Genomic DNA, 9,761 nt, shown 5'->3' with positions numbered 1-9,761 from the left:
ACAACAACAGCTATAATTTAGTACTATCATTTATCAGCTTTGCTAAGGCACATAAGTATTGCACATCTAAATTGTATGCCATTGATCTTACGCGGAGATTCGTGTAAGTATTTTTTTTTAATTTTTATTCTTTTTTATGTTTAATTAAGTTATTTAGATGTGCAATAACTATAGCACATCTAGACCCATAATTTATATAAAACAAAAAAAAAGTACATATAGAGAAACCGATAGGTAAAACCGAAAGAAAAGGTTGTGGCATCCATGCATGCCAGGTCGTCATGCCCATCCTGCCTCCATCTTTTTCGTCCAACTTAACTTGATGCTTGTCTCCTCTTCTCTTCCAACCTACCGGCACGCACACCTGCCATTCTTCTACACCACGCCCTCACCTTACAAAACACATGGCATACTACTCCCGAAAATGCATGGCTGTAAATGGTGCCATGCTAGGATGGCGTATCATCCCCGGCCGTTGCCACGTGATTCGTGCAGTTTGTGTACAAGGGCCGCACATATCAATTTATCCACACCACATCAACGTTAATATATTTCCTGTATTGATAATGCCACCAAAGCAAATTTAAAACAAAACATTGAATAGCTCTTGTCAATCCATGTGAACTAACGATAGGAGGCAGCGTATTTAAAACGCGTGCCCCAGAAGCTCCTTCAGGCCCATACGTTTGATGGGCTGCAAGTTTTGCTGTAAATGGTTGGCAGGACATCAAGGCTCCAAACATCTTTTAAATGCAACATGCAGACCATCCCTTATCCAGCCCGCAACTCATCTCTCATTCATCCTGCTTCTATAGTTCTTCCACTTTGTTTATGTGCATAGCTAGCTAGAACTCATCCATGGAGATGTATTGCAGTACACATCCCCCCTCCCTCTCTCTGAGCTTTGATTGTTCATGTGTCACTCAGTTCACCGGCTCCTCCAACACCAGTACATTATGTTCATGTCCCAGGTTCGTTTATCAAAGGGATTAACATGCTCGAGCAAAGCAGGAAAAAAAGATGCCTAGTCCATTGATTTGCCAAATTAACCCATGGTATCATTTGGTAAATTCGCTCTAGTATCAAGTGCTAATCTCATAGCACAGATGGACTGCCCAGATTCCATCCTCTTGTGGCACCATGTCCGCAAAAGTTCACGTCCGTACCACTATCTCGATTTTCAATATGTAAAGCGTGCTATTTTATTTCGTTAGACGAAGATTTGACAATCAATTTATTGGTGTGTGACATGGTTGGTGTCACTAGATTAGTTATCCAAAAGTATTTACTTATATACTACTTGTTGAATTATACTTCCCCAACAATATCTAGGAGGGAGCACTCAGTACTAGGACAGCATCAATCTAATTAATCCAGCGTGCAGTATCATCAATTCTGAGGGTGACATGACATCCATGGGAGGGTGATCGTGTTAAAGCCTCAATCTAATTGACCGCAGAATGGTACGTCAATCTGCCTTTTCCCATATCCGATGGCCGCACTAAGAAGTCATAGGCTCCAAATTCTGAAGAAAGCAACAACAAAAAGTCGAGATCAGCCAAGACAAGGACCCCACACGGCAAAAGTCACTCACAACCGCATCGCCCAGACCTGATACCGGAAGATCGGAGCAGCATCGCACACGCATGCTGCGTTGCATCCCCAGAACAGCACCGTCCACCTGCTTCTTATCTTCTCCTCTTCACCATATCCAGCAAGGCAAATAACATGCAAGATACACAGCACATAAGATGCCAAATTTTTAGTAACAGATTATTACTTCCTCCGTTCCATAATTCTTGTCGTGGTTTTATTTCTATAGTGTTTACCTGAGCAATTGCGTCACTAACTAGTCATCACTGTGCAGTACTCGCATCAGATGTTCGCTTCCAGTTCCAGCTTGAACAAGCAAATCAGTATTGCCACTCCACCTTCTGTACCCATGCATTGCATATCACATAGCATTCCCCCAAAAATAACTTACATTGGACTGATCATTGCTTGGAAACTTTCCTGGACAGGCAAACTGTTTCTGAGCTGAATTTAATCAAACGATCGAGCAATTCTGATTAACTTGTTGCATTGTTCGCAGGTGTTCTTGATCTGCCTGGCAGCAGGGTGCAGCATCTGCTGGTTCAACACGGTCTGCTTCGTGGTCTGCATACGCAGCTTCTCTGCAGCCAACCGCCCCCTGGCCCTCTCCCTCTCCATAAGCTTCAACGGGCTCAGCGCCGCATTCTACACCCTCTTCGCCAACGCTCTCTCCCCTTACTCACCATCCGTCTACCTCCTCCTCAATGCCACCCTCCCCCTCGCCGCCTCCATCATTGCGCTCCCAGCGATCCTCCTCTGCCACCCACATGATCACAGCAGCCTCCACACTTTGCCAAAGCATGACAGGCGTGTCTTCCTCTGCTTCTACACCATCGCATTTGTCACCGGCATATATTTAGTGACCTTCGGTTCTGTCACCACAACCAGCTCTGCTGCAAGGGCCGTCCTCATGGGCGCCATGGCCCTCCTCACACTTCCTCTCATCATCCCTGCCGCCTCGAGCTGTTCTAGCGTGGGCACACATGATCCTGACACTGAATTGACACTCAACCACAACGATCCACAGAAGCCGCTCCTTCTCAACCATGATGACCACACGGAGACCAACGGCAGCATGGCACATAAAACAGTGGAATGGCAGCCCAAGGGCTGTTGCTGTGGGACGATACTGGACAAGGGCTGTGTGTTGGTTCTTGGTGAGGAGCATAGTGCAAAGAAGCTCATCCGATGTGTCGATTTTTGGCTCTACTACACAGCGTACTTCTGTGGTGCCACTGTTGGGCTGGTGTACAGCAACAACTTGGGGCAGATTGCGCAATCGTTGCAATGTCAACCACAGCTCACCATGCTTCTTGCAGTTTACTCCTCTTGCTCCTTCTTCGGCCGCCTTCTCTCTGCACTCCCTGACTTCCTTCACAGGTATGTCTGTCTTAATCTAGCTACATACAGATAACTAACCTCTCATCAACTAGCATCCTAGCTAACTATACCATATATGCAATTTGCATGCAGGAGGGTGTCATTTGCTCGGACAGGGTGGCTTGCGGTGGCATTGGTGCCCATGCCAGTGGCTTTCTTCTTGATGTGGAAATTGCACGATGTAAACACTCTGATAGCAGGAACGGCGTTAATTGGCCTAAGCTCAGGTTTCATCTTCGCTGCGGCAGTGTCAGTGACATCCGAGCTCTTCGGACCAAATAGCATCGGTGTGAACCACAACATCCTCATCACCAACATCCCTCTTGGCTCACTCCTCTACGGACAGATTGCTGCCCTGGTATATGATGCAAATGGCCGAAAGAGTACGGTACTGGACAACCTCACTGGCACGGTTGACACCACGATAGTGTGCATGGGTGCGAAGTGCTACTCAAACACATTCTTTGTGTGGGGTTGCATCACAGTGCTGGGCTTGGCATCAAGCGTAGCCCTATTCTTGAGAACAAGACAGGCCTATGCTACTGCTGCTGGTCAATCTAGTTGTAAGCACCATAGCCAAGTTTTGAGTTGAGAAAGGAACTCTTGTTTGTTCCTCACTGTTCTGAAGTCATGGCTAAGCTTGTACAAGTTTTGGTTCGGTTCTGGGTGGACTGGGTTAGATACAATACATGTAATTACTACCATCACGAGATTCAACAAGGAGGGCAGCAAATTATGAGATTAGCAGCCCTTTGTAAAAGGTAGAACCATTGTTCTGTTTACAGGGCACTAATGTCAACTTGAAGGCGCAAGGCGGTTGCCTTAGCTTACTACTGATGTTTCTTTCTGACCTCACATGAACTCATCAATTTGTCCATGTTTGCTACTGTAAGTATGGTGGAGTTGAAATTGGGTCTGTCTAAAATGCTAGGCTTGGGAAATACTCCCTCCATTCACAAATATAGGATGTTTTGGATATTTAAATATGGACTATATACGGACTGAAATGAGTGATCAAACACACTAAAACGTGTCTATATACATCCGATTCAGAAAAAAGTTAGAACATCTTATATTTACGAACGGAGGGAGTAAGAAAGTAGTTTCTTTCAGTTATTTACCTACATGACACAGCAAACAAGACAAAAAAAAATCTAAACAATATTCCATGAGAAATAAACGTTTATAATTTGAATTAATGGGCAAGCTGGGGTACCCCAGATATCTTTGATCACAAAATTTAGCATCAACTCACAGAAAAGACAGTCCTTGAATGGAAGATATAGATTGGTTTGACCTCTGCAAGTCTAAAATTCTTTGTTACATTGCTAAACATAGCAGATACTGAGTGTGAATGGCATTCAAAATGGACGCATATGCGTGGAAACAGTAAAAGAATCCTTGTTAGCAAGAAGACTTGTGGATATGATATGAGCATAACTCTTTTAGAACATTGCTGGAAGCTATCGTCCAGCAACCCCAGAGAGACAGGTTCGAACAACTACAAAAACGCCACATCCCTATTACCTTGTTCAAGGGGTTACGATACAATGGAAGGGTGGGAATGCAATTACTTGAAAGGAGGACCGATGAGCCTATCATTGCCTATTTTTTCTCCTGCTCATCACGCTTCTGCCATGGATTCAAGGCTTCTCTCATAGCTTGTGCTTCTGGACTGCTTTCCCAAGCTCGTTTTTCTGACTCCAGTACCGTTACCTTCTCATCTGTAGTAAACAGAAAGCATCATTAACGTTGTTATGCACCAAACGAACCAAAGAACTTGACAAAATGAATGAGATAGTACAATGAAAATTTCCATGGGCACCTAAAAGTACAAGTTTGTGTTGTTAGTTGTTACAGATGGAAATATTTCTTCACCATTCCAGTTCAATTACTTCAGGAGGGGATGCTGAGATCCTCGGCTAATGATGTCTAGAGGCCCCATTGATTTCACAGCAACAACTGACAACTTAACGCTAGAGCTAAGTGTAAAATTTTGAGGAGACTTGACACGCGCAGAGATGAAATTTGTCTACAGTGCATCTACCCTAACGATTTCATTTGAACCAGCTAATTACAAGGGGTTGGATGTTGAATGGAGGAGGGAGGGACTCACAGAAGCCGGTGTGGATCATGAAAAGCTCCATGGCGGCGCCTATGGCCGCGCCGCCGACGGCGATCTTCAGGTACCACCCCGCGAACCTCATACGGCACTGCTGGCCGCAAGCTTCTGCGTCCACAAAGTCCGATCAGCCGTACATCAATCAAATGAGAGGGGAGAGATAGTCGGTACCTGTCAGGAGTCAGAGGACTGGTCGCCGGAGCGAGGAGGCGGCGGAGGAGGAGGAGGAGGAGGATCGAGGCACGAGCTGACCGGCCGAGGGGAGGGCGAAGAAGAGGTAGCGGGTTGTTACGGCCCAGTCCCCGAAGGCCCAACAAAACCGGCAAATTTCTCTGCCACTGAAGACTGAACCCACGTGCCGTACTCCCACCCACACACTCGGCTCGCGCGCGCGCGCGCTCAGACTCATGGCGGCGACCTCGCCGGCGCCGACGAGGGCCGCCGCGGCGCTCACCCTGGCCCCGCATCGAAGGGTCCACCATGTCCACATGCCTTCCGGCCGCCCCTGCCCCTGCCGCACTTCTGCCGCTCCTCGGCGGCGCGCTCCGCGATGCCGCGCGAAGCCGACAGTCAAGGGCGTGGTCGACGACGACGAGGACGCTTCCCGGGAATCGGAGCCTGAAAGGAATGAGGAGGAAGCTATGACTGCGACGGGCACGCTGCCGGGATGGCTCACGCTTGACACGGTTGGGATGGATATCCTGAGCATCGCCGCGCCCGCTGTGCTCGCGCTCGCCGCCGACCCCATCGCTGCGCTCGTCGACACCGCCTTCGTCGGCCATATAGGTAATATGGGTTCTTTCTTGCCATCCTGCACACATGGCTGATGCCTCTGGACTATGGTACAAGGCCGATCCGTCATCCATGTTAAGATGGTGTTTGAGTTTGAGCAACTTAACCAACAATATTCACAGCCAAATTATTCTACACTAGTACTTATTATTTTGCAGCATTGCAACCCAGAAACTAAAAGATTTTGTGCTAGAAATTTCGAGCCTTTGACATTCATGTGTAGTCAATCTGCAGAAGTTTCTCGAATGTAATCTTTATACTTAACTATCTCATGAATAAGTAAATATATTGGTTTTTTAAATTTACGTTTTGAACCGGAAAGATTGTTGATCTCTTGATCATTTTTTTACTCTATCATCAGGTTCAACCGAACTTGCTGCTGTGGGTGTATCGATTTCGATCTTCAATTTGGTGTCCAAGTTATTTAACGTTCCACTGCTTAACGTGACCACATCTTTTGTTGCTGAGCAGCAAGCAGTAGATGATAGTTATAGAGGAACAGGAGAAAGTAAGCTAATAAAGAGCTCAAAGATTTTTGGAAATTATTCCCATATTTTGTGTTACACTAATTGTCTCACTTAAAAGATGAATTTCGAAGATCCCGAGATAATAAGTTGAGTGAAGAAAGGAAGTTTCTTCCGGCAGTCACGACATCTTTGGCTCTAGCTTCTGGTATTGGGTTGATGGAAACTCTGGCACTTATTTTTGGATCTGGAACATTGATGGATGTCATCGGTATACCAGTGGTATGTAGGACTACTTTATCGACAGTCACCAGGCTTAAACATTTATTATATCTACGTTTTGGCGCTCAATTTGTTATGTGCTTTGCTGCTAATGTTCAGATAAATGCCTTTTTTGTGTTCCTGACAAAATGAACCAAGTTAGGATGAGATTGAAGCAAATAAGCAATTATACTACCTGGAAAAGTGAGTTAGAATATGATCATATTTAGTGGTCAATCATGCTTTCTCATCTCTTGAATTAACTGTAGTCTATAAGGCTGGTCATAGTGGGGAGTAACTTATACTAGTGTCATACATATGACACTAGTCTAAATTACTACCTTCATAATGCAAAGTAACATAGTAGTAGTGTCATAGAAGACTTCATTAATTAGCTTGTAGACTCATCTTGTCTTGAAAAGTGCTATGTTACAGTAACATATTATGTTACCACTTCTCATTAACTACATGCCACATAAGCAAAAATTTCTCGAAATGCGTTATGTTACTTGCTAAGTTACTCCCACTATGACTAGCCTAACTAAATCGCCCCTGGAACACAAGCTTTGATTCGGCTGTAGTCATTTCAAGCCAAGTATTTTTGTCATGTATTGTTCTTATGTCAGATTACTCTTGAGTATAAGTTGTTCTTTGTTACATAAACAGGATTCCCCAGTGCGTATACCAGCCGAGCAATTTCTTACTTTTAGGGCATATGGTGCTCCACCTATCATAGTAGCACTTGCAGCACAGGGTGCATTTCGTGGGTTGATGGATACAAAGACACCTTTGTACGCTATTGGTAAGATATTGCAATTTCTTGTTGCTAAATTGCATAAATTTAATCATGTGTTTTTTATCATTTTGAGTATCTGTAACAAGCAAGTCTCAGGAACACATATGCCCTATATGCACTTCAGATATTATTTTTACCCCGAAACAGTATGAGAGGATCCTGCTGCAATATGTACATGAGATATTATCTTCTTGATTTGGATGTTTTGCATGCAGGTGTTGGTAACCTAGTAAATGCAATACTTGATGCGATATTTGTCTTTCCGCTTGGTTTAGGAGTAAGAGGTGCTGCGCTGGCGACTGTAACATCTGAGTATGTTAAAGCTATCATGAAAATCTAATGTACTTTCCTCATTGGTGTCCCCTAGCTCGTACTTTTAGTCATCTGCATCCATGGGGGCTCTAATTATCTGGAAAATATTTGCCTGCTGTCAGGTACGTGATAGCTTACATCCTCCTTTGGAAGTTGAATAGTAAAGTAGTAATCTTCTCAGGAAAGATCATTGGTGGTGGAATGATACGCTACCTGAAATCAGGTTGGAAGATATTCATGTTCTTTATTTCCAAGGACTTAAGAACATTGGTTTTGCCTACCTTATCCATGGATGTGATGTGACCTCGGTAGTAGTTGTTCTCTTAAACACGTCAAATTGTGAACTGTCTGCAGGTGGACTGCTGATCGGTAGGACCATAGCAGTGCTCCTCACCATGACACTGTCGACATCTCTTGCTGCAAGGGAAGGGCCTGTTCCAATGGCTGGCCATCAGTTATGCTTGCAAGTATGGTTGACAATCTCTTTACTCAATGATGCATTAGCTCTTGCTGGACAGGTATGTACATTTATACAGCGGGGCATTTCATTTCTACCCTGTTAGCTTGGTATGTGTTCTTAAAGTATCCATAAAACAATGCAGGCTCTGCTTGCAACTGAATATACGAAAAGAAATTACAAGCAGGCGCGCATGGTTCTCTACAGAGTTCTGCAGGTTAGATACACATGTCATGGAAAAAGAAGTTCATAAATGCTGCTGAGGTTCTCTTTTTCCCTTACCTCCAGGTGTAAAATGTTTGCTCACATATTCTGTTACGCAGATTGGAGGGGCGACTGGTACGGCACTCGCTATAATCTTGTTTTTTGGGTTTGGGTCTTTCTCCTCGCTGTTCACAGACGATCCAGCAGTTCTGGGTATTGCCAAATCTGGTGTCTGGGTAATGAGATATTTAGGACTGTTGAAATAAACACCTAATGTGACAAGTGAAGTTTTGATGCCATGATACTCACTGCTCCAATATTAAATCTTGCAGTTCGTCGCCATCTCCCAGCCAATAAACGCTGTTGCTTTTGTGGTCGATGGGCTCTACTATGGTGTATCTGACTTTGCATATGCTGCCTACTCCATGGTCTGAACTGGAGCTCTGTTTGCACTCTATTCCCCGTCTTGCTGTCAATACTAAATGAGCTGCAAAATAACTAACAATATTTAAGTATCTGGTTTGCTCAGTTCTTTGCAGGAGCCATATCATCGGCTTTCCTACTTGTTGCTGCTCCTGAATTTGGTCTTGGTGGCGTCTGGGCCGGTCTCATTCTTTTTATGAGTTTGCGAGCAGTTGCTGGGTTGTGGAGGTAGTGTAGACTATATAGGTTTCCATTGCCCTTCTCATGGAAGTTGGAATGGAGAAACCCTTGATGACTTCAGGTAATTTTCTGATGTGCAGATTAGGGAGCAAAGGTGGACCCTGGAACTCGATCTTGTCAGAGACTGACTTACGCGACAAAATGTGATACCCTAGATAATTTTATGAGAAGATGAAAAGATAGAAAAATAAGACATATATTGGTTTTCTTGTATAGTTACTTGGCAAATACATGTACAGATCCAGTGGAAGTTGCAAACTTCATTTACTGCCAAGGCTTGTCACTAAAGTTGTAGCCGTAGAAGCACCTCTTACTTTGTTGTGGCATTTGTTGCAAATGCTACAGGTAGTTGGTTTGGCTGTTCTGTACACCTTCAGATCTACCCTAGATAATTATGAATCCTGTGAAATGTAGTTCTTACGTAGCTGATGTGTAACCGTAGAAGCATTCTCCACTTTGTTGTAGCCATTATTGCAAGTGCTACAAAAAGTTGGTTTTAGCTGTTTTGTACACCATGTGCAAGAAAAATATAGTTTGCTAGCCCAACATGTGCATGGAGTATTGCAACTTCTACTGTAAATGAGCTATGATGTGCGGCTTTTATGTTCATTTTGGCTTTCTTTTTTATGTAAATAGGTTGTTTCTTACTTCCAGTATTAGCTCAAAGCTTTAGCCTTTCAGGGGGGAAATGTTTCCTTTTTTTTTGAAAGAAAGGGG

At 44.2% G+C, this 9,761-nt stretch overlaps 1 protein-coding gene and 1 long non-coding RNA gene across 2 annotated transcripts in view; one reads left to right on the top strand and one right to left on the bottom strand.

Moving 5' to 3' along the window:
• The window catches only part of LOC119300993, an 11,271-nt gene extending 1,624 nt beyond the window's left edge, over positions 1-9,647 (top strand). The window contains exons 2-16 of the mRNA XM_037577896.1: positions 2,093-2,973; positions 3,067-3,536; positions 5,044-5,159; positions 5,659-5,881; positions 6,249-6,395; positions 6,473-6,633; positions 7,279-7,414; positions 7,624-7,720; positions 7,843-7,943; positions 8,075-8,238; positions 8,323-8,394; positions 8,501-8,617; positions 8,714-8,809; positions 8,911-9,032; positions 9,125-9,647. Of these exons, the coding sequence (XP_037433793.1) occupies positions 2,093-2,973; positions 3,067-3,536; positions 5,044-5,159; positions 5,659-5,881; positions 6,249-6,395; positions 6,473-6,633; positions 7,279-7,414; positions 7,624-7,720; positions 7,843-7,943; positions 8,075-8,238; positions 8,323-8,394; positions 8,501-8,617; positions 8,714-8,809; positions 8,911-9,032; positions 9,125-9,191 (2,970 nt within the window). The 3' untranslated portion in view covers positions 9,192-9,647. The remainder of the gene's footprint in view (positions 1-2,092; positions 2,974-3,066; positions 3,537-5,043; positions 5,160-5,658; positions 5,882-6,248; positions 6,396-6,472; positions 6,634-7,278; positions 7,415-7,623; positions 7,721-7,842; positions 7,944-8,074; positions 8,239-8,322; positions 8,395-8,500; positions 8,618-8,713; positions 8,810-8,910; positions 9,033-9,124) is intronic.
• LOC119300994 lies at positions 1,410-1,964 on the bottom strand. The gene is made up of 3 exons (XR_005146836.1): positions 1,830-1,964; positions 1,612-1,700; positions 1,410-1,525 (listed from the first exon to the last, which is right to left on the bottom strand). It is a non-coding gene; the product is annotated as an uncharacterized LOC119300994 (long non-coding RNA).
• Positions 9,648-9,761: the final 114 nt, after the last annotated feature.

Source organism: Triticum dicoccoides, chromosome 5A, assembly GCF_002162155.2.
Source record: "Triticum dicoccoides isolate Atlit2015 ecotype Zavitan chromosome 5A, WEW_v2.0, whole genome shotgun sequence".
NCBI lineage: Eukaryota > Viridiplantae > Streptophyta > Magnoliopsida > Poales > Poaceae > Triticum > Triticum dicoccoides.
Note: the sequence above shows the minus strand (reverse complement) of the source record. Positions and strands in the feature narration are given on the sequence as shown.